Raw genomic sequence first — 25,020 nt, 5'->3', positions numbered from 1 at the left:
TTAATATTGGCTCCACAGTTTCTTAGGTTTATAAAGATTGTTAATCTTGAATGATATCTGACTGGAGATGGTCAGGCTAATAGAGACAAAATGTTCCTTTTCTCAGAACTATGTCATTGTACTCATGTGTCAGAAACAGACACATGGCGGTACATTTAGGTTTAATGCGTTGTTGACTTGTTCTTTCAGTTAAATGGAGTCGTTCCTCATGATAATCTGGTCTTGATCAAGATGAGACCTGATGAACATGGACGTTTTGGCTTTAACGTTAAGGTAGGACTAAAAAAAAAAAAGGGGGAAATTCTGTGTTTTTTATTTGTGATTTTTGAACTGGTTTGTTGTATTTCTGTGCATGCTAAGAAGTCTACTCCCCCAACATGTTTAGACAAAAGTTGACCTATTTTGCCTCAGCGTATCTATGTGTGTGTGTCCAGGGTGGAGCTGACCAGAAGATGCCCATCATAGTGTCCAGAGTTGCTCCCGGAACATCAGTGAGTTGAGCACCTACTATTAAACTGCCATACAGTCAGACTGTTCCATGCTAAACCTCAAAATGCATCTTCGCAAATCTTCAATTTGACTGTTTTGATCTCACTTGATGCTACAGGCCGACCTGTGCGTACCCCGCTTGAATGAAGGCGACCAGGTCGTCTTAATTAACGGGCGGGACATCTCGGACCACACCCACGACCAGGTTGTTATGTTCATCAAGGCTAGCTGTGAGAGCCACTCTGGAGAGCTCATCCTACTGGTCAGGCCAAACGGTAAGATGTTCATATTGTTTGTACCAAAGCAGCCAAATACCATGAATAACTTTCAAAAGCCATACAAAATAATGGAAAACGACACATTGTCAAATAAACCAAGTAAGAGCGTAAAAAAAAAAAAATAGTTACAAAACACTACAGAATTAAGTAAAAACAGCGACATGTGTTGTTACACTATTCGACCTTGTGTTATAATGACCAGTAAATATTACATGTGACATTAAATGTTTTGTATTTTGGGATCTGTATGAAGACTTGAAGATGTGATCAACGGTGCTCATTTTACCTCTGGAAACTGTTGGGTCCCCTTGACTCGCAATACTAAAAAAGCTATGGGTCCCAACAGAAATGTTTGGAGTCCCAAAAACTGCAATAAAAATGACAAAAGTCACAGGATGTGAACAAAAACCAACAACAGATATTAACAAATAATGTCACTGTAAAATTTATTAAAATAATGAAATGAACGTACATGTAGCATCAGTCGTCATCTTTTTTTTATCACGACCACTGATATAACTTACCGCATTGTCCGCACTATAAGGCGCACCGGATTATAAGGCGCACCCTCAATTAATGAAATTTAAAACCTTTTCCATATATAAGGCACACCCGCAATTAATGACACATTTTAAAACTTTTTCAATCACAATATAGTAATACTCAAAGTAATAACAATAATAACTCAAATAATAACTATAAACTCTCAATAGCATAATAACTCAATGTCAATATGAGCAACCTTGTTCAACTGTAAACACACAAAAGAAACAGGTAAAGCTTACTTTATCACTTCATTCCTCATCTACCAATCCCAATCTCAATATTGATCCATATACAAGGTGCACCGTATTATAAGGCGCACCATCAGCTTTTTAAAAAAATTAAGGCTTTTAGGTGCGCCTTATAGTGCGGAAAATACAGTAGTTCAATTTGGTAGAAATTTTGAGTGTTCATTTGTATAGCTTCAAAATGTCTCTTTTGTTCCTCTCCTCAGTCTTCCAAAGCATTTTGTTTTTGTTTTTTACTTCCTGCCTCATTGTTACCTGATTGTGTATTACTTTTAATTGTCACTGATACTAAAACAATTGCAGAGTTGCTTTCAATTAAAACAAGGTGGTTGATGACTTTCAAGAATGGTCACGCCTTTGCACAGTGCATGTTGACTTGCAATTATGTGTCCCTGGTAAAAATTATGCGTCTAAGATGCAGGGACGCGGGCAAACGAGAGCACTGGATGAGTGTTTGACATGGACCTTCATTTCAAGCTCAGGCTCCACATCTGGTCTCTGGCTTTATAAATTCATAATTTTGCGTGTTTAATACATTTGTCTTTGCATCTCAGCGATATGTTTTCACTTCGTCAGAGTTCTTTCATCACCTTGAGGGAGTGTTTGAAGATGATGAATCATTAGAAGGCTTGGTGTTAAGTGGGTCAAAGGAGGATTTACATCCAGTCATACATCAAAGCAGATACATATCATTTAAATGTGTTGGAAGAGCCTTTAACTCCCATTTTGTGTTGCTGTCATAAATATTGTCATGCACATTTGGCGTGAGGAGGGAGAAATCTTATATTGACTTTGAAATGGTGCTCAAGAGGAATTGTATAATGTAGCTCTTGTCTGTTTGCAGATAAGCATTTTTATCAAGTATGCTTTGGTTTGTCTAATACTCAATGGGGAAATGATCTAATGATGACATTTTTTCATGTTGCTTGTTTAATAATCCCTCCTCCCTGTGTCAATGTGTTTTTGTGTGTAAACCTCCGTTCACAATTTTGTTATGATGGAATGGATGACAGCAAACACTTCTTTCTTTTTGCGTCTAGCCATCTACGATGTGGTGGAGGAGAAGGTGGACTCTGAACCAGACTTTCAGTACATCCCAGAGAAGTCCCCTCAGGACCCCACTCAGCTAGACCAGCATGCTTTGAGAGACTCTATGGTTGCCCTGAAGGACGGCCTGAGCAGCGGAGCCATATTGGCTCAGTTTGACGTGAGTTGAAATTCTCACACAGTCATTTTTTAATGAAGCTTTTTTTTTTTTTGGTGTGATGGATATCTGTCAAATGACTGTATGCTGTTGTTTCTTACAGCAACTGTACAGGAAGAGGCCCGGGATGACCATGCTGTGTGCCAAATTACCTCAGAACGTTTCCAAAAATCGCTACAGGGACATCTCCCCCTGTATGTGACTGCCACACAATTTTTAGAACTCGAGAATAAACTATGAATTTTACATTATGTATGACACATGCCGTTGTCATTCACTTTTTCTCGTGTTGCTTTTTCTCCCATCTCGCGCCTTCTAAAGACGATGCCACGCGGGTCATTCTGAAAAGCACAGATGACTACATCAATGCAAATTACATCAATGTGAGTTTGGGTTCGGAGCTCACATTTGTAGAAATTCACAATTGTTATGTCAGTTTTTTTTATGATGATCTGACAATACATTCTTTTGCACTCAGCATGCTGAAAATGATTACATTTCAGATAAAAATTGAGGCTTAAGATGTATTTTAACCCCTTTTTGTGCAGATGGAGATCCCCGCCTCCAGTCTGATAAATCGCTATATAGCCTGCCAGGGTCCTTTGCCCAACACCTGCCCTGACTTCTGGCAAATGACCTGGGAGCAGGGTTCGTCCATGGTGGTCATGCTCACAACGCAGGTCGAGAGAGGACGGGTATGTTCAGGATTTTCATTTAAAATCAGCACTCATTGATTATATAACTGTCACAAGCGTTTATATAATTCACTTAGCTAGCGAATGATTACTATTTAATCAGGAACTGGAGAGTTCTTGAAACAAAACTGTAACTTCCTTGCGACTGTATTTACTAAGTCCTACGTTTTGGGTCTAGGTGAAGTGCCACCAGTACTGGCCCAATCCAGGCAACAGCGCTCCCTACGGAGACTTCACTGTTACATGCCACAACGAGGAGGGCAATTCGGCCTTCCTGGTCCGCGAAATGACCCTCACACACTTACAGGTAAGACCGAATATTAAAACTATGAGTGTTTTATGTTGGTGACAAAAAATACCACGGGTGTCAGTACGGTATTCTCCTGATGTTCCAAAAACAAGTCTACCGTATTTTACGCACCCTAAAAGTGCACCTAGAAGCCTTCGATTGTCTCAGAAGCTGACAGCGCACTTTATAATCTGCTGCGCCTTATATTGCGCATAAACCGCAAATTATATTCTTTTAAAGTCTTGATTTGTCTTGGTATTGATCCAAACAGTCTTAAAATGTAAGGAAGAGGTATTTTTCCCCATTCTTGAGGTATTACTTTCTCTAATTCATCTTTATTCTAATTTAACTTCTGATTGAAAAGTTTGACATTCGATTGTTTTGTTCACATTCCCTTGAGCACTGCTCCATCTAGTAGATGCGTTACGCGACCCCGGCCACTACTGTAGCTTCTATTTTATGCGGCTTATTTTGCCTTTTATATGAGAAGTTCGAAAATAGGCCATTCGTTAAAGTTGCACCTTATCCCGTGCGCCTCTACATTTACTTTTCATTGTTTTTCCTTTTACGGGCTAGAACTTTTGACTTGACTACTGTGTCGATGAGTAATAGACTACATTGTGTTGTGACTCATTTGCAAATTCACATTAAGCCTTCGCCTTAGCAAAGGAACGCCACCAAAAATCTGCTGTACCTCTCCTAAGAGATGTTAATTGTGAGACGAAATATATTTTGAATCGAAAACCGCATTCAAAATGTCATCATGCGGGATCTGAGCGGTTCATCCCAAGCAGGATGTTGCATAAACGTTTCGGCCCCCAATAAGTCCCGTCGAACGACAGGGAGGGGCAGAGAAACAGCAGGGGAGATTAGAGAGGAAACATGGCGCGAGAGCGGACGGCTTTTCGGAAAGAATGAGCTGCTGAGGAGCCAGAGGAGGTGTGTTGCCATAGCGAGCGGTGTGGGCTGTTCTTTTTCGGGCTCCCGCTGCTCCTGCATGTGGACCGCGCATTGAGAGCGGGTTACCATGACAACCCAACCACCCCTAGTCAGTCAGATTCTTGTAAAAGAACAAAAACGCAGAAGAGGAGTGAAGTCGCACGATGAAAGGCAAAAAGGGAGACAACAAGTTTGCCGTTTACAGTCATGGTGGTTCCTTTGCGTTCGTTTAAATTAGAGACTACAGGCATAGTCATTGTCTTCGCTGGAGGAGATGAAAGAATAATAACTGACTTTTTTTGTCCGAGTCTGTTCTGTTATGCTTAGATGTGTAACTCTTTTGTTTGTGCGCACATCTGTGTCCAGTTGACCTTCTTGACCGTTTCACATGTAGCGTGGCCTTTCCAAATGCATTGGTCTAGAAAGCTGCAATTCTGCCAAAGGGTTACCATAGCGACCATGTTGCAGTGTTGAGGCAGCGTAAGACTTCTGCACTGGAACATTGCTTTTCTTTAGAGAAATGAAATCAGATAGAAAATTCCCATGTACACCTATCGGGGCCCAAGTGATCACAGTTATGTATTAATTTCATTGTGTATGACCATAAAATTCTTGAATCTTGAATATCATGACTAAAAAAGCTGAAATGATTACAACTGTAGAGTATTTAGACCACCAGCACACTTATGTGTGGAATTAGTCTACAATCATCCTAACCTGCATGTTGAAGCATATGAAGAAAATAAAATGTTCATATTTCATTTTCATCTCGTGTTGAGTTTTCATGCTCTCCCTGAGCCGGCGTGGGCTCTCTCCGGGCACTCCGGCTTCCTCCCACACTCCAAAAACATGCATGGCAGATGCATTGGATATACTAAATTGAACTCGGGTGTGATTGGGCGCATGCTTCTCTATGCGCCCTGCAATTGGCTGGCAACCCGAAGTCAGCTGGGATAGGCAACGGCAAGCCTACAAGCCATGTGAGGATAGGCGGCTCTAGAAAATAGATGGATGGATAGTCATATTAGAGGTCACGTGACTTTGTATGCGTTTACCTTTTCAGAGTGAGCAGCAGAGAGAGCTGACCCAGATTCAGTACCTGGCTTGGCCCGACCACGGCGTCCCAGATGACTCCACAGATTTCTTGGACTTTGTCGCTTTGGTTCGGAGCAAAAGGACCGGGCAGGACCAGCCGGTGGTGGTACACTGCAGGTACAGGTGTTGCTTTTTCTGTTTGTTGTTGTTTTTTTTTTTTTTTCATTATTTCACAAGCAAATGAGCGTGTAAGCAGCTGTTATTTCCCTACGTGGATCTAGCTAACTTCTGTTTCACCTAAGCGACTTTTGACATCAATTCATCCGCCTTCCTGTTTTTTTCCAAGTGCTGGAATCGGTCGGACCGGGGTTCTGATCACCATGGAAACGGCATTGTGTCTTATGGAGTGTGGCCAGCCAGTGTACCCTCTGGAAATCGTCCGGACCATGAGAGACCAGAGAGCCATGATGATCCAGACACCCGTATGTCCATTTTATCAGTTTTGCCTCTTTCGTCCGCCGTCTCTCACCCGTCTTTGTCTCCAAACAGAGTCAATACCGCTTCGTGTGCGAGGCCATCGTGAAGGTCTACGAGGAAGGCTCGGTCCGACCGCTAACGCCCGCCGTCTACAAGGTCCGAGACAACCGGGAAGAGGAGAACATAGGGGACGGGGAAGACAAAGCGGAGGTAGGGGAGGAGGACGAGGAGGAGGCGGCGACGGAGCTCCTGGAAGGAGGTCTGGACGACGACGAAGAAGACGACGACGAAGAGGTGGAGGTCCTGGACGTCGGGGAGGTGACGGAGGAGGAAGTGGAGGAGCCCAGCGTGGCCAGCGCCACCAGCGAGACCAGCGTTAACCCCGAACCCGATCCCGACGACCCGTGACGCTTTTTTCAGGGGAAGCGGGAACAAGAGGAGAGAACAAACGCACTGTTGCACTTTATGAAAACAAAAACGGGAAGAACAAATAGACAGCAGAAAAGTCAGGACCAGGTTCCGATTAATGACACGCTGATTTTAAGGTACCCCTAGAGACTGACAAAGTCTCCAAAGATGTGTGGATGCCGAGATGCTTTTGTGCCATAGCGTGAGTACGGCGGGGATGGAAAGCTTCCTGCCTCCCCCATTCCCGTCACCTTGTCTCCTTTGTGTGTGAGTGAGCGAGTTAGTGAGTGAGCGAGTGAGTCTGCCAGACAGACCTGCCTTTTTTCCTTGGGCTTTTTATTTTAGCTGATACAGAGATAAAACCTCTTATCTTTTCACCCTCCCAAAAGAGTATTTATTGTTTTATTTTTACGTCAAACCTTGTCCGTTGAACAAAATGACTTGTATGTTTGTACCAGTCCAAGGACATCATGCTGTCCCGCTCCACTTTTAAGTAGTCTAGTCGTTTTATCCCTCTAGTTTTTTTTTTTTTTTTTTTGTGTGTGAGGATGGTAAAAAGACGTTATTTAAATTGTTTTGATCTTTCTCAGCTTTCTCGTTTCAGACTGACAGATGGACATTGGGAGGAAAAAAAAGTAGCCTGGTGATTTATTGATTTGCTTTTTTTTCAGCTGGCAGACATACGGCATAGTGAAGAACAAAACAGGTTTACAATCTTCAGAACTTTTGAAAGGGGGGCGCCCCTCCCTCTTTTTTCTTTGCGTGTTCATGAATCGCTTGAAGTCAAAGTACCGGTAAATCAAATTGACCCTCATGACCCCTATTATCAAATAGGATAGAAAATGTTTTTCTCTTGTGAGAGCTACTTGCTATTGGGCCTCATTTGGGCAAATTCTCAAGAGCTTGAGCTGAGCCAAAGGCAAATTTCAAACAGAGCGAGACCCTTGTTCATACTCAGATTTGGTGAGTCAATTCAAATATGAATTCTGAAAAAGTCACACTATCCCTTGAATACTTTTTATGCGTAACATACGGCACTTTAAAAATGAATACATCATTTTTTATGACATCTAATGGTACTGTACACCATCATTTCAAGGTACTTGTTTTTAAAGATAAGTGTGCGGCGAGTGATCTATTCCAACATGGATTTAAAAAAAAAAAATCATGTTTTTCTTTTTTTTTTTTAATTTGTTGAATATGGGTTAACTTTCCATAGCTGTATGATCTTTAATTTGTCACCACATTGCCCGATGACTGGATGGGTTTCAAAGATTCCCTTTCATCGTAATAAATTACAATTTGTGAAAAGATGTCATTTACTTAAGTAGTTCTGTTCAAAGAGACTTTTGACAAATATATGGATGTATTACACACCCAGGGAAACACAGTACGGTATTTCATTTCCATTAGTTGTAACAAATAATCATTACAGCTAAGAAAAAACATCAGCGCTAAGCGTTGATAGGGACCAAGCCCTCCCAAAGGAAAATCAGCAAATAATAAACACACTCCCTCTTAAAATTCTTTTTAATCACATTTGCATGCACTATTTTGTGCCACAAGCAAACTTGAAATCCTTCACTGGCACCAAGAAGAAGAACGTCTTTAAATGAATTCATGCTCCACAATGCACTTCAATGTAGTTTCCTGGCATCAAGATGATGCCAAATCTCTACTTTTATCTAAATGAAGCTCCCCGACTCATTTCAACATAGTTCCATGGCACCAAGATGCCATGGAATTGCGGTAATTGGTGATTTTTTCTCAAAAATCTGCAAAAGCAAACTGTGATTATGTAGGAATTTGCCATCCTAAGAAATTGGGTTACCGTAATTCCCCAAATATAAAACGCACCTGTGTATAAAAGACGCACCCTTAGTTTTGGGTCGAATTTGATATTTTCTATGTTACCGTGTATAAGACACACCAACAGTCTGGCAACAATTAATCGTAAATACTTTGTATTTTCTTGTGCTTGTATCCATAAATTATATATTTGTTGCGGGTTAAGTGTGTTTCAGATTTCCCACATTGTGAGCGGTCAGTGAACGCCTAACCAGTGTAACTTTGAATGCACTCAAAGCTGTTTGTTTTTTTTTTCTTTTTTCTCGCATCGCAGTTAGTTTTTGCCATAAATACCCAAAGTTGCGCACCATCCGTGTTTCACCAAGATTATGACTGTTTATATGCCGAAAGAATAAACAAGCCGAATGGAATAATACCTTTCTGTGTTCTCTAACCGGCGCACTCTTAGTTGAAACTGTTGAAGACTTCATAGCTTTTACATTATCTACTCAGTTTTAGTAAGAATCCTGTGTGTAAACAAGGATGGATTCGGACGTTGGTTCAGTCTGCTTGCCTTTTTTTTTTTTTTTTTGATAATAATGCCGTAACAACCTCAGTTAACACGAGCTGCTGTTAGCTACAACAGGCATTTACTTCTAACAACCAACTGATGTCTGTTTTGCTCGTCCCATTACGGTAATTATCCTAAGGAGGAATACACTCGATATAAGAATGCCTGTCTGTGCATCAAAACTCTGCTTATTTGGCTACCAGACCAATATTCCTCAAAATCCGGCCTTCATTTTTTACGGGGCAAAAAAATGTCTTGTATTTGGGGAATTACGGTATTAAACAATGAAATATTTAATTGAGAAAGTAGAGCGTTCTTGGCTACCTGAAAAGAATTTTCCCTTGTGTTCCTCAGATAATATCACCTTCACTTTATATTGAACTACTGAAAAAAAATGACTTTTTCACCATGTTCTATTTTTTTTTTTTTTTGGATGCATCCGTATAACTCCTCCTTGTTCTTATTGAATATTTGGAGCTGTCTGTTCTAAGCCTGCTTGTCTCTTAACTGGAATGAAAGCGGTTGCCGCCAACTCTTTTCCCCGTTTGACATGATTATTAGCCTGTCCTGAGCAAAGCAGCCTCCCCTTTTATGCTGGGCTAGCTTGCTCCCTATCAAGAAATTGAGCTCTCCCCCAAGAATCATCTGGCTCCTACAGCACATTTAATCCCATCCTCCCCATGCTTTGTGTTGTTGCCGCCATGTGGTGTGTCTGAAAAGTGGAACGGTACTTTACATCCTTGAGCTTGGCCTCAAAAGAACAACACTACAATCACTCTGCTCCCTTCCAGCTAACTTTGCGTTCAGCAGCCAAGTTGGTCAATTTTTCATTTTATTTTGTTGAAAAGCAACACTTTCCAAAGGCCCCTTGAAACAAGAATACAACTTTGATGACGTTTTACCCCAAATAAAAAAAACGGAGCTGTAGAATTGAAATGTTTTGTGTCATTGGTACCGATTGAACGTAGTTTTAGAGAAATTGGGACGGGCCTTCTTTAGCTGTGCAAAGATGAAAACTTTTGTAGATGGCTAGGAAAAGGACAGCACTTTGTAGAATGCCGAGTGGGAAGAAAAAAAAAGTTCCTTTTATGTTTAGGATATATTTTCTCTTGTTTTGAAAAAATACGACACGAGTAGGGAGGGGAGGGGGAAAGTTCTAACTACACAGTGCCACTTGTTAATTTTGTGTAAATAATACTAGACCCTGTAAATACAATGTTGTACATTAAAAAAAATCTTTAAAATAAAAGGGAAAATCAATTGTGAGCAGAAGTATTTTTGTTGTTTTCCTCTGGATGATTCAAAATGTTCCACAACTGGTGTGTACTTCCAAACTTCTTGATTTTATTTGACACAATCTATACCGGCGGATATATACATATATGCTAAAACCCCAAGACAAATGTTTTTCCTTATATTTTAAATGAAGTTTTTTGTGTGTCGTATAAATGTCTTGTTTCTTTTCTGACTGGAATCCTGGTTTTACTGGTGCTTTGGACGTGTCTATAAGCTTGATTGTGAACAATTAAAGCTTGTCTGTCAAAGCATGGAAATGTCGCTTCAGATTTACACACTGCAAAAGTGAGGCAAAAAAATTCATATAATGAGCACTTGGTAATTGGATAGACATTTCTTAATTCATATCGATATAAAATCTACACACCTCAAGTCATTTTTTTTTATTTAAAAGGTGACTCGGATAAATCCTTTTAACTATTTTTCCAGTTCTGCAAAGTAAATAACAAAAATCGTAACTATACATTACATGTCTCATATTTACATTATAAATCAGTGCCATGAGATATTAATAGGTTCATCTTTTAAAAAAAAAATCGGAAAATCATTTACATGTAGCATACTCCACTGTTTAATAAAAGTTGAAACCGCTGCTTCTAAATGATCCAGTAGAGGGCGCAAATAATCGAAAAACTGAATTTACGACGGAATTCCGTTTAATATGGATACATGTCGAAACAGACCAGTATTTAGTGCAATAATTATCCATATATGGCATTTTTGGATCATAGAAATGAAACAAAAAAATGGTGAGTAAGGTGATAACCAAGCATGCTTTTTTTTATTTGATTTTCATTTGATGATATCGTAGACTGAGGATTTAGTTTTTTTTTTTTTTTTTTTTTTTTTTTTACCAGTTTGGATGTTAAATAACGAAATCTGTGCCATTGTTTTCGTTTAAATATTACCAGTTTGACCGATAAAAAATATGTATCGAATGTTTTTCTTTATATTTTTATATCACTATGAAAATGCTGTAGCTTTGATAACAGAGATAAATGTTGCTTGGTGCAATTGTTCTACTAAGTGGAAGCAAATGCACGCGTATTATTGAAAAAAAAAAAAAACTTAGAGGAGTTGTTTCTTTAACCCAAAAGCTAATCACGTTGTTGTTTGGGGTTTATCTTGACGTCATTTCCGGGGGAAAGCTTCGCCTCCTACTTTTTTTTTTTTTTTTTTGTTAGGACCAAGGAGAGGAAAATCTCGCGCAGGGGTCGTGAGGCGGAATAAAGTAGAAATCGAAGTTCGACCACGGAAAATGCTTCATGTTGCTCTTCGGTCGTGTAAAATGCAAGCGGGCGTGCTTTCGCACTGGATTTAAAAAGAGGAGCTCCGGTGAGTATCTCTGGCTTCTTCATCCGAACCCACAAGTGTCCCCTCAGCCGGGCAAGTGTATCTTAGGTCCGGGCGAAGAGAGCTCCAGGCGGCGCTTGTTTCTAATCACCGGAGAGTCAAGACACAAATGCTGCACTCGCACTACAATTGTGGCCGAAGTTACGGCGTAGCTCCTACTTCGAAACAAGCGCACACCTGTTGCTTGACGTTCTGCAGGTACTTGCAGGCCCCTGGCTGAGTACAAATGAAGCTGAAAATAATCCTCGTTTAGACTGTTGGTCCCCTCGAACATTTGGGGAGGTTTCCTATCTTGGGCGTTCAAGTCAAAGGTCAGAACGTTTGCGTGAGTGATCGCTATCGTTCAGTCTCATTTCCCCACGTTTTTGGTCAAAATTACATCATGTTTTTCACCTATGGCACAAATGACTTGAATTAGTTGTTGGTCATACATGCTTCTTTAACACTTGTGCAGTATTTTCACTCTTTTGGGGCTATTTTCTCCACATCATTCTTGCAGTATTTTAGCCAAGGGACGTCACACTCCTGGCCGTGTGATGACTAAGTGGTCGTGTCGTGTTGAACTTTGACATGTTGTGATCTGGGTGAAATTTCAGCTCCCTTTTATCTTTTTCAGTGCTTTCCTTTTGATGTGAAATACCTTTGTAAAAAATCAAAGGATAGGACAAAATTTGGGGTAATTTTAGCCAAGTGATGATACACTCGTGGTAGTCTGATGACTAAATAGTCATGTCATGTTGAACTTTGTCATATTGTTCCTATCTAGGTGAAATTTCAGCTCCCTGGTGTCTTCCTTAAATGCTTGTCCTTTGATGTGAAATGTCTTTGTGAAAATCAAATGATGTGACAAAATTTCGGGGTGATTTTAGCCAAGTGATGACACACTCCCACTTGTGTGATGACTAAGTGGTCATGTAATGATGAACATTGGCATATTGTCACCATCTGGGTGAAATTTCAGCTCCCTACTGTCTTTTTTCAATGCTTTCTCTTTGATGTGAAATGTTTTTGTAAAAATAAACGGATAGGACAACATTTTTGGGTCATTTTAGCCAAATGAGGATGCACTCCTGGGAGTGTGATGACAAAGTGGTCTTGCCATGTTGAACTTCATGCTTCAGCTTTCTGGGTGAAATTTCAGCTCCCTTCTGTCTTTTTTCAATGTGTTCCCTTTGATGTGAAAAACCTTTGTAAAAATCAAAAACTAGGACAACATTTTGCTGTAATTTTAGCTGACATGAAACTCCTGGTAGTGTAATAACAATCAAAGCGGTCTTGCCATTTTCAACTTTGTCATCACCATCTGGGTGAAATTTCAGCTCATTAGGACATCACACTAGTTCCTATGTATGTTTCCTCATCCCATCCCGCATTTTAAAAAACACCCGCGTTGTCATTGATATAGGTGGTGTAGCGTGACCCTCCCTCACTGCCAGCATGCTGAGTTTCCTGCGCAGGACCCTTGGGCGACGCTCCATCCGCAAACATGCCGAAAAAACGCGGCTACGGGAGGCGCAGCGCGCTACGACGCACATCCCGGCAGCCGGAGATGCCAAGTCTATCATAACCTGCCGCGTGTCTTTGTTGGATGGAACCGATGTCAGCGTCGACTTGCCGGTAAGAGCGTCTCTTTGCTGTATCGTGGTAGAAAATTGAAAAAATGGGCTCTGGCAGAATGAATGCATGTTTATATGACACAAAACCAGCGAAAGTAGAATATATGACGTTTATTTAATGTGTGGTTCATCTGAGGTTGGGACTGTAACGCTTGTGCACTATTTTGATCATTTTCTTCCGCATCATTCTCGTGGTATTTCAGCTCACTCCTGGTAGTGTGATAACTAAGTGATTGTGCCATGTTTAACTTTGACATGTTGTCGCCCTCCGGGTGAAATTTAAACTCCCTAGTGTCTTCTTTCAATTGTCTCCTTTTGTGAAATGCTTTTGATGTAAAGATCAAAGGGTTTGGACAAAATATTGCCCAAGTGTTGTGGAAAATGTGAGTTATAGTGCCCAACACAAATATGCATCACTACAAGTTCTGAATAGTGATGGCCAAATGCCGCTTCATAAAGCAATGAAGCTTCATGGTGCTTCATTTGCTATATTGCGCCATCAAGTGGTCCACGAGCCCAAGAAGTCCACAATGTTGAGAATTCTACGGCATTTGGTTCAGAAAATGACACAATATGTTTGTGCTACTATAATTTATTTGTTTTATTTGAAACTACAGCTTTTCCATTTTTTCTAACCTAATTAGAAGAAATGAGATCAAACGGGAAACCAAGCTTCCGTTTTGACAATGCGCATTGCTGGATTAAAGATTGGAAATCCACCAAAAATTGAAATCCACAAAATATGAGATGACAGGCGATCATTGTTGCATTTTGCGACCATTTAATATTTACAATGCCCCCAAAGCACTTCCTGAAGCCGTCAAGTTCCATCGTATGTTAATATCATAAAAGTATCTGTGTTAATGATGTAAATATGTCTGATTCCAAGTACTTAATAACAGTTGGGCGCCGATGTTCACGGCGGCGACCGCTATGTTGTCATGTCAGTAGCACGGCCCCTTGAAGCTTATTCGCTTGCGGGTGTGTATACTTCAGTGGCTGATCACCTGTAATTCCATGATCCTCTCTGCTCTGGACAACACGCTTAATCACATGACCACGTCACATGACACCCGCAGTCCATCACTTTGAACTCCTCTTCGAAATCACAGAGTTTTCTTTATCTTTGTTTGCCCGGAGGAATCCACAAATGTTGTTATTTATTCAACCCATACATAGTTGTTTAAGTTCACAAGTTATTGTATGTAATGTTTTTTGTTTTGTTTTTTTGCACAAAAGTGAGCCGACTGGGGGAATCAAGCATATATTCCCCAAAACGCAATTCCAACTAAAGAATGTTGTCCAGACCAGATTTTTTGGATCATATCCCCCCTGAGCCGTCTTATGGCAAATAGTTTCATAAATGCCACAGTCCCAAAAAGGAGTTAACATTGAAACTTCAAATGGACTCTGCTTCAGGGCTTATAATGCCTCAATTTTGCATTGGATTTCTAAGATTCTCTTGTAAATTGTAACAAATGATAGTAGAAATAAGCAATGTGTCACAATCTTAACACCTTTATTCATTTTAAAAGGAAAATAACATCACTTTTCTCACGATTAATTCTGGTGTAATAATACCCTTGTGGTATTTATTAATTAATAGAATATTCCACTCCTTCACACACCTTATTGTTATGATGATGGAGAAGGGGTGCTTTTTGCAGATTCTTTTGACTGTGCTTTTAGCAGCCAACCGGTTGCAGTTAGCGCTAGTGGCTTTGTAGTCCATCCAAACTGCATGTTTGTGTTCCGTAGTACCATTTCAAATGAAGTGACCTTTTTCTGCCAGAAGCAAATAACCAAGCTATGACGCCTACCTGAAAAATATTCATTACCTTAAGGGCGCACCTTCAACGAATGGCCTATTTTAAAACTGTTTTCATATATAGGGTGCACCGCTTTTCAAGGCGCATAGAACAGAAGCAACAGCAGTGGCTGGGGTCGTGTTATGCATCCACTAGATGGAGCTGTGCTCAAGGAAATGTCAACAAAACAATCAAATAGTCAAACTTTTTAATCAGAAATTAGGAATAAAGATGATATGTGGAAAGTACTATCTGAAGAATAATACAGTGCCTCTTGATTACTTCAAAATACTGCATCAATGCCAAGAGGAATCAAGAGTTTCAACGAATATAATGATGATTCAATTGAATATTAAACGTTTGTTTCATCAAATTGCAACCAAAAACCTTGAAATATATTGTTTTGTTGATTTAAAAACTGTTTCAGGATGTGTTTTATCAAATCACGCTTTGTTTTGCAAAAACTTGCAGTTTTGTACCTTGTCCCCATATAAATTAAATTTTCCAACAGGGTGGGATGTATAAAAAATATAATTGTAGAAAATACATTTATGACTGAAATGCAGAGGTAAAATGTTCAAAAATGAAAACTCACGGTTTATTTCCCGCATAAAGCGCACCGGATTATAGGGCGCACAGTCAGCTTTTGAGAAAATCAAAGGCTTTATAGTGCGGAAAACACCGTACCAGTATCCAATCAAGTTATTCATCTTTGATTGTTTACTTTTAAGAGCTTTTACTTGCCCACAATGAGAAAGCAATTTATATTGCATCATTTTAGTTGAATTCTTGGTTCATTCACCGAACATGTGCGGACATTGAGCAACTGATATGTAGCCGTCTACCTCACTGGTTGAGCCACATTTGTGTAATGGCATGCTGAGAGAGAGCAAAAGAAGGAAACAAAAAACTTGAAGCACTGTAACAAAGCATGGCACACATGCTCTCACACAAACACACGTACACAATGAGGCCTTTGTACGCCGTCTCTCTCCCTCCCAAAAGTACTGTAGGGGTGCGCTGTGCCTCCTCATCTATGCCAGCTAGCATGGGGCCGACCCCCCCTTGAGTTGCGCACTATTAACTGTGTGTGCGTGAACAAACTTTGGTCACTGATGATGGGTCATGTCCTTAAATTTGTTACATCGCAGTATCCCACATTTGAGAAAAACAAAATACAAATCCCATGTTTTCCAGCATTTTTCTCAAAAGATGACCGCGTACCTTATAATCCCACGCGCCCTGTACAGCCCATAAACTGCGAGTTTTGATTTTTGGCGGACGAAAAACTAAAATATCTTTATGGCCATGTAAATTCTTCAATTTTCACCTCTGCATTTCAGTTATAAATATATTTTTTGTTTTTACAATTGAAGTTTTTGTAACACCCTGTTTGAAATTTTGATACGCTATATATGCTCGAATTTTGAAGTAATTTATATGTGGACAATTTTTTGTCAAAGAAAGCAAGATTTCATCAAATAAATCCAAAAACTGTTTTTAAATCAACAAAACAATATTTTTTAACATCAAAGTTGTCATTGAGGGGCTTAGGGTTAGGGTTAAAAGTTTATTGATATTGCTTTTGTCCTTTTGTAAATGTTAAAATGGATAAAATGTCTGGCCACTTATACACATTTTTCTTTTCTAGATAATAATCACAAAATGTTTTGTCTTTCCTAGGGGGGCTTTGTAAACATAATTGAGAGGCGCTGATTTAAACAGTCTTTTAATGTAATATTTTTTTCTTCAGGTAATACTTACCACAAATTATTCTTATTCTTAATTTCTTATTGAAAGGGTTGACTGACTTATCCTGATCTCTTGTTGACATTGTCTTTAGCACAGTTCCATCTAGTGGATGCATAATGCAAACCCAGCCATTACTGTAGCTTCTATTCTACGCGCCTTATAATACGCCCTACATATGAAAACCGTTTTAAAAATAGGCCATTTATTGAAGGTGCACCTTATAATCCAGTGCGCCTTGTAGTGCGGGAAATACAATTAATTAACGCATGAAGAAATGCTTTTGCAATAACAGGGATTTTGTGACATTGTAATTTTTGTATTCTGCACGTAGTATCATCAAATATCGTACAAAACAAGTGGAATGGTCGCAAAATATCAGGTGCTCACATGGTGTGTTCAGCTCCTCAATTCTCTCAGCTCTAGGGTGTCGGGGGCACTTAAACCCCCGTTGCCATGGCAACACTGTCGCCATGCCTCAAGTTGAGGTTGGGAAGACAAATGTGTGTGTGTGTGTGTGTGTGTGCGTCTGCATGTGAGGGAGAGATCTTCCAGTCCCAGGCAGAACACAGGCAGTAACTGGTACAGCCTTTGCTGGAAACGCTTCCTCCTATGTAGACTGTTTGGAAGATTTACTCAGTCAAACACAAACACAAAATGAAACACAGGAACCACAAAAGAACACAATGGGAAAGAAAAACATAGAACGTGTTGCTTGCTTACACCATGTTGGTACTCTGATACTTTAAAAAGATCATTCAGTACTGAGAAACCTAACTGCTCTTTTTTTTTTCATGGGCCCTCTCATCAGAAAAAAGCCAAAGGTGAGGAGCTGTTCGACCAGATCATGTACCATCTGGACATTGTAGAAAAAGACTACTTTGGACTACGCTTCATGGACTCTGCACAAGTTCCGGTGAGGCGTTTTTTTTTTTTTTTTTTAAGCATTTCCCTGGTGTCTTTACATGTCTGTGATATGCTTTCCTCTAAAATATAAACTGTGTTTTTGTAGTACATGGGCTGGGCCACTATCAAGTGCAAGAATTTGATTATTAAAAAAAAAAGTTTCCGCAAACCCTCAAAACTTCACTGTGAACATTTTTCCTCAGTGACTAATGTTAAGGCAGACTCTCAATCTGCAAGAGTGTGTGAAACACGTACATTACATTTGTGTTTATTTATTATTATATTTGTGCTTGATCATTTGTTTTGTATATTAGTAACTGTTCAGAAACTTGGTCAGCCCTTTCAGGTTGTTTTTGATGATCAGTATGGAAACAAAGCTAGAGATACAGTGAACTCCCGCTATCAGAAATGAATCTGTTCCGGGGTTTGGAACGAAAGGCGAAATGGTTTGTTTGGCGGATAATAGAAACCTATTCTAATTAGCTATTGGGTATAAAACCCCAGGTAAAAACATCAAAATTGTATATCCGTATTAAAAATTGGTAACAAAATAATATAGTAAGTGCAATTTATATATATATATATATATATATATATATATATATATATATATATATATATATATATATATATATATATATATATATATATATATATATATATATATAATATATGACTAGAGCTATAATCCCTAGTGAGGGTAGCCTAGCCTAGTTTAGCCTTCTTTGTATTTCTTGATTATCTCTTGATAATCATCTTCTTACTTCTCCCTTTAACATCACTAGCAATCTTGGGACCCATGGCTAACCAATTAAAGTTAGAAATTAGCACTAAAATGCACAATAAATACGATATTGTAAGCATTCACACTAGATCAAGTCTTGAGCATGTCAGCATTGTAGTGACGCCATCTTACTAACACCATGACACCGACCAATAGCAGATCAGAATCTTAGGGATGTGTTACAACGCAGGCAGTTTGACGCAACCAGAAAATAAGAGCACTTACGGGTACCTAAATACGCCTGAAGAGGGAGACAAAACAATATAAAGACAGCCATCGCCTCAGGTCATGATAGTTGTTGATGGCTTAAAGCAGGAAAAATGCTGTAAAGAGGGGATGAATAAATGTAATATTCCGCTTTGTAATGTAAAAAAACGTCAGCCAGGGATGCCGTAACCCGGGGGTCCACTGTAATCAAGAAATACGAAAAAGGCTAGGCTAGGCTACTCTCGCTAGGGATTATGGCTGTAACTAGCTCAACTCAACATCACTCAAAGGTAAATAAAATTTCATCTTCCCTTTTATACATATATATATATATATATATATATATATATATATATATATTTTTTTTTTTTTTTAATGGTGTAATAATTATATCCATGTATATTATATGCAAATAGCACTTACAATACCCTTTTGTTACTCGTTTTTAAAACGTGTATATACAATTTTGATGTCTTTACCTGGGGTTTTATACTCATTAACTAATTACCATAGAATATACGACGATTTGCCCTCAAGATCCCAACTCTGGAATGGATTATTTTTTTATGGCCGGGGTCCACTGTACAATCAAATTGCTCTTTTTCCATCAATCTTCCAAATAAGCACATTACCCAAAACATTATTAACACACCGTTATAATTTGCGATTTTCACGTTTGAGCTGAACAATCAAACTGACACCGACATCACCTCATCATTGACTGGACTAAAAGGATTGGTTCTGGCGCTCTTGTAAGCTTAGCGAATCAGCCGGTGTTGGGACCAAGACTTGTTTTTAGTTCTCGGAGTGCCCGTAACCCCGGCTCTTGGCGCCGATGCCCAGCGAGCGCCATAAAAAAGGAGCGAGGACTGACACTGCAAGATTTAGAGCAGGGGAGCGACAAATCATTGAGGGCTAGAGGTAGTTTGTGAAAAGTGGGAGCGAAGGCTAACCGGAGGAATGCGGGGGAGAGAACGCCACGGCGCTCCGAGTTTTTTGCTCTTTCACTCACTTACACGTGCTCCATCACAGTCGCCGGCTCCTGACTTCCTTCGTGCACGTTTAGCGTAGAAGAAAGCAAAGCGGGTGTGTGGGAGACAGCTGGGTCAACATAAATATACAGTATACGTTGTTTTGCCAATTCATTAGTAACCTGTGAACACTCTCATGAGATCCAATACGTTTTGTCCATATAACTTTCTTTAATGTTTTTTTTTTTCCTTTCAGCACTGGATTGATGTTACGAAAAGTATTAAAAAACAAGTGAAAAGTAAGTCCTCTTTCTCTTATTCCTGAACATGAACGGTAACATTTTTCTTGACCCTCTTACGAGCAACAGCAAAATACACACAAAAAAGTTTTCGGAGTATTGCAAATCTCTGTGCAAAATATGCATCTGGCTTTGCTGTTTAATTTCACATTTTCCTGACGGGTGTTATTGCGTGCACTAAACTGTTGTCATGCTTAACAACCTTGACGTCCTGCTGTCATTTCAAATCTTTTAGTTGGCCCGCCGTACTGCCTTCATATGAGGGTTAAGTTCTACTCCTCCGAGCCAAACAATCTGCACGAGGAGCTTACCAGGTGAGTTATCTTAGACGATTGCATTTTTATCATGATTTACCATAAATCCCCAGATATGTGATGCACCCTTTATTTCAAGGTAAAATTCCAGTATTTTCAATGTTGCCGTGTACCGGACGCACCAACAGTTTGGCAACAATATAAAAAATATAGCAAAATTGACCAAATCTTTGTCAGTTCTTCATTTTTTGTAGGTCATATGTGCAAGTTATATATTTGTTGCTGGTTAAGTTAAGTTTGTTGCAGATTTTCCGTGTTGTGAGTGCTCAGCGAACATTGCATCAGTATAACCTTACAGTAAATGCGCTCAAAACTGTCGTTTTTTTCTTTATTTTGCGACAGTTTGATTTCATTTGGCCTTTAATACCCAAAGTTGCTTACCAAGCATATTCCAACAACTTTATGATTGCATGCATAGGCCAAAAAAACACAATTAATCAACGAATCAAATGGAATTTTTCTTTTACGTGACATCCCCTTCATTTGGAACAGAGTACCTGCTTATAACCCATGTTATTGAAATTATATTAGTCACCTTGTTTGACGACGTTTTTTTGGGTGTGTTTTTCAGATACCTTTTTGTGTTGCAGTTAAAACAAGATATTCTCAGTGGAAAGTAAGATTTTTTTTTTTTTGCATTAAGATATTTTTAAAAAAGTATTTTTCTGCGGTGACTTTTTGTGTATCTTACCAAGACTGTCTACAATTTCAGACTGGAATGCCCGTTTGAGACAGCTGTGGAGTTGGCTGCCTTCGCTCTACAAGGTAAGTCGGCTAAGCAGGAATCAAAAATGGTTTGATGCAACGGTATTTTCAGTGGTTGTAGGCTTTTAGTCGTAAAAGCTTTTGTTTGCGTCCAGTAGGATGATTTTGGCCCACATTCCATATTGTTTGTTCACAGAGGTTAAATCTTTTCACCCCCTCCGCATGTCGTCTAAGGATTGTTACTAATCCGGATGGTATTTTCTAACTGAAGAGCTTTTAAAAATTAACCTATGTGTCATTCCAACGTGGTCCTGCCAAGGCTAACCTGATGACACAATGCTTTATAAAGTGACAAAGTGCCAAATATGTGCGTCATCAGATTCCATTCTTGTTGTGACACCATCAGAAATTCTCGCCTTTTGGTTGGTTTTCAAAAGTTTTATGGTCATCCTCTTAACTTCCCTGTTGGGGTTGCATTTAAGATGCAGCTATGACATGAGGACGTTTCTAACTACTGTACTGTACTGTATTAGGACACAGTCTACTTGATAAAGTGAATGCAAAGTGCTGTTTACGATTGTTTGGTCTTGAAATTTATGTTCTAAGTATTCGACAATCAGTGAGGTTTCTTAACCGACAAATGATTTTTGTTTTTGTGCCAATCGTCGACCATATGTAAAAAGATTTTAACTTTTTTTTTTTTTTTAAAGGGATCGACCTCATTACAAACATGGCTGAGTTTAAATCTAACAGGCGGACTTCACTTGGACAATTGCGGGCCAAAATTTAGAACTTTTTAATTCGGCTCGTTGAATCGTGTTTTCCACACTATAAGGCACACCTAAAAGCCTTCAATTTTCTCAAAAGTTGACAGTGCACCTTTTACAGTGCGTGAACTGTGAGTTTTCATTTTGAGGGGAAGAAAAAATAAATAACTTGTGTACTTATGTAAATTCTTCAAATTTTACCTTTATATTTCATTTATAAATGTTCTATTTATAATTAATTTTTTTATAAACCCCAATTTGAAATATTAGTCCCCTGGATATGCTCCAGTTTTGAAGCAAATTATTTATTAATTTAGTCCAAGTTTTTGGAAAAGAAAGCATGATTTTATGAAACTGTTTTTAAATCAACAAAACAATATATTTTCAGTTTGACTGACTTATCTGATTGTTTTGTTGACATTCCCCTTACGCAGCTCCATCTAACAGATGCATAACCCAACCCCTGCCGCTACTGTAGCTTCTATTCTATGCGCCTTATAATGTGGTGCGACCTTTATATAAAAACAGTTTTAAATTATGCCATTTATTAAAGTTGCGCCTTATAGTGCGGAAAGTATGTTACTTTTATGCCGCAGTAAACAAATGGGAAGTCATCCATCACAACCTTCAATTAAGCATTACATTATACGAATGTTTTATTTTGATGTCTAGCGCGTTCGTTTCTCTGATTGTGGTTTTTCATTCCAGCGAGCCACCTGAGCAAACATAACTTCATTAACTGTTTCAAAACTGGCTCGCTAATGTTTCCGCTGCCAAGACATTTACTTGCTTTGTATTTATTTATTTTTTTTACAGCAAATTCAAAACTTTACAAATGCCTGTTGGCGTATGATGTTGAATGTTGATGATGTAGAAACTATCACGATTATATATGGTAATAGCGTCATTTTGAACACTTTGCAATCGCATCGTTTGTTTTTATTCCCCCCCCAACATTTTATTTTCCCCTCACAAACCAAACAGGGGTGTGTAGACCTTTTACATTCGCTATTCTTCAGTGTTTGTGTGACTACGCTGGACATGAAGGAACTTTGTAACGCACACACACACTTCTAGAGTCACTGTAGGGTAAATGCCAGCTCATTAGTGCTCCATCCTCTTCAGTGGCCTCCTAATCCAGCACCCCCCACCCCACCTCCACCCCCCTCGCCCACCATTGTTGAGCTTTCTCCTTTTCACATTCTCTTAAAAGATGGGGTGGGGGGGTTATTTATTTATTTTTGCCCCTGCACCTTTCATCATTTTGCTCAGACTTTACTCACTGTGGGAGAAAGGCTTCCAGGATTCAAAGTTTAATCAACATCCTTCCTTCCGCTACAGATAAGAGGCTTTCATCCCCTTTTGTCTTAGTCTCAACACACTGAGTTATCGCTTATGTTTTTTCCTTAAATTGGTAATCACCTGTATAGTTGAGGTAGGGTTAGATTAATATAGGTATGTTTAGTCCAATATTTCTTTGTATGTGTGACATCTGTTTGGTTTGCAATGTTTTTGGGATGGCTTGGCCACGTGCTGTGATTTTGTGTCTGTAGATTGAGTTTTAATTTGCGTATGCATGTAACAACATTTGCACATATCTAAAGAACATGCAAACTAATGATTGTAATTATTATTTTCCCAGCGGAACTTGGTGATTGTGATCCACTAGAACACAATCTGGACCTGGTGTCAGAATTCAGATTTATTCCGGAACAAACAGAGGACGTGGAGCTGGCTATCTACAACGCATGGAAGGAGTGCAGGTTGCATTGTCTTGTTTGGCACCTTCTCATTCTGCACACAATACTGGCATAAAATTCCCAAACAAATTTTACTACTAAGTAGCGGATTGTTTCTGTAGCTAATACAACATTTCTCTTTTTGTGTGTGCATGTTTGTTTGTTTTACACGTTTAGAGGTCAAACACCGGCCCAGGCTGAGATAAACTACTTGAATAAAGCAAAATGGCTGGAAATGTATGGTGTGGACATGCATATGGTTCAGGTGAGTGACACACCTCATTTTTGATAATTGATTGAAATTGCATCCCATTGGGGGAAATTGGGGCATTTGGGGACATGGCCAGCATGTGAATTACAAATAGAAAACTGTAGTGGAAAACACTTAAATATGCAAATTGGATCCACTGTTCAAAAGAATGAGAACTTGCCTGGTGGGCTACATTGAAACTCACTTTTTTAAATTTTATTTGATGTTGAGATTTGATGAACAAAGATGTTGGTATTTGCGCCTCCTTTCATTTGACATCCTTCTTTCAATACCCAGGCACGAGATGGCAATGAGTACAGTCTGGGTTTGACACCTACTGGGGTTTTGGTCTTTGAGGGACAAACCAAGATTGGTCTCTTTTTCTGGTATGTATGTTATGACCCAGTAGAGCCTCAGACGTGTGTTGCAGTTTTTTATACATATATATATATATATATATATATATATATATATATATATATATATATATATTTACCCTTTTATATGTTGAGGATTTTATGTTTTTCTTTTTGTAGGCCTAAGATCACTCGTCTGGATTTCAAAAAGAGCAAGCTGACTTTGGTGGTGGTGGAAGATGATGACCAGGTAAAAATGCACACACACACACACAAATATTCGCTCAGAGCTTATTGTGGAAAAAAATGAAAATCATTAGCATGGGAGCTATTCGCTGGCTTTATTCATCAATTTCCCTCCACATTTCAGTGACGTGTGTTGCACAGTTTTCATTTGCTATTGAATTATGCACCAAAATGCATCAATTTATCTCACGTACTGCACCTAATTATAATCCTACTTGTCAACACTACTGTCCTACTGTCAACACTTTACATCTCGACTCAGTGGAGAATAATGTTCCCCAAATTGGAGGTGAGTTTGTTGACAGTTTCACATTAAAAAAAAAAAAAAAAAAACTACAGAGCTTTGTTTCCTAATAAAAGAAGAATAATGCAGTGCACCGTAAGCCCCCTGTCCCAAAATAAAAATGAAAGTGGACTTGTTGTTAGGTTGCCCAGAGGCAAGTGTATATGTGGGAGCAGCAGAGCTTGTTTATGTCCATCCTGGAGGTCCGTGTGGGAGGTTAATAAAGAAGCCTCCTTTCTGGTATTTCTGGTATGCATTATCCACGCTCCCCAACACACACTCACTGTACACACGCCATTGGCCTTCTTGCTCAGCACCCTCCCGACAGTTGAATAATGTATCATTTCCTGGTCACTTCGGAGTGTACAGGTCAGTTGAAAATGGTGTATGCTGTCAATTTGATTATT

At 39.2% G+C, this 25,020-nt stretch overlaps 2 protein-coding genes across 3 annotated transcripts in view; both read left to right on the top strand.

The window, feature by feature from the left end:
• ptpn4a (protein tyrosine phosphatase non-receptor type 4a) overlaps positions 1-10,511 on the top strand; it is a 46,606-nt gene extending 36,095 nt beyond the window's left edge. The window contains exons 17-27 of the mRNA XM_088415297.1: positions 190-273; positions 435-491; positions 608-764; positions 2,599-2,765; positions 2,866-2,956; positions 3,084-3,145; positions 3,311-3,457; positions 3,636-3,764; positions 5,749-5,897; positions 6,067-6,202; positions 6,270-10,511. Coding sequence (XP_088271423.1) covers positions 190-273; positions 435-491; positions 608-764; positions 2,599-2,765; positions 2,866-2,956; positions 3,084-3,145; positions 3,311-3,457; positions 3,636-3,764; positions 5,749-5,897; positions 6,067-6,202; positions 6,270-6,605 — 1,515 coding nt within the window. The 3' untranslated portion in view covers positions 6,606-10,511. The remainder of the gene's footprint in view (positions 1-189; positions 274-434; positions 492-607; positions 765-2,598; positions 2,766-2,865; positions 2,957-3,083; positions 3,146-3,310; positions 3,458-3,635; positions 3,765-5,748; positions 5,898-6,066; positions 6,203-6,269) is intronic.
• A 626-nt stretch (positions 10,512-11,137) lies between these two features.
• epb41l5 (erythrocyte membrane protein band 4.1 like 5) overlaps positions 11,138-25,020 on the top strand; it is a 28,613-nt gene continuing 14,730 nt past the window's right edge. For both annotated transcript variants that reach the window (XM_088415778.1, XM_088415777.1), the window contains exons 1-11: positions 11,138-11,595; positions 13,019-13,230; positions 17,598-17,702; positions 19,911-19,953; positions 20,189-20,267; positions 20,839-20,883; positions 20,980-21,032; positions 23,382-23,502; positions 23,656-23,743; positions 24,026-24,114; positions 24,265-24,334. In XM_088415778.1, the coding sequence (XP_088271904.1) occupies positions 13,051-13,230; positions 17,598-17,702; positions 19,911-19,953; positions 20,189-20,267; positions 20,839-20,883; positions 20,980-21,032; positions 23,382-23,502; positions 23,656-23,743; positions 24,026-24,114; positions 24,265-24,334 (873 nt within the window). In that variant the 5' untranslated portion in view covers positions 11,138-11,595; positions 13,019-13,050. The remainder of the gene's footprint in view (positions 11,596-13,018; positions 13,231-17,597; positions 17,703-19,910; positions 19,954-20,188; positions 20,268-20,838; positions 20,884-20,979; positions 21,033-23,381; positions 23,503-23,655; positions 23,744-24,025; positions 24,115-24,264; positions 24,335-25,020) is intronic.

Source organism: Hippichthys cyanospilos, chromosome 5, assembly GCF_059441005.1.
Source record: "Hippichthys cyanospilos isolate Australia breed blue-spotted pipefish chromosome 5, RoL_Hcya_1.0, whole genome shotgun sequence".
In the NCBI taxonomy this organism is placed as follows: Eukaryota; Metazoa; Chordata; class Actinopteri; order Syngnathiformes; family Syngnathidae; genus Hippichthys; species Hippichthys cyanospilos.
The sequence above is the reverse complement of the archived record's forward strand: the minus strand, read 5'-3'. Positions and strand labels throughout refer to the sequence as shown.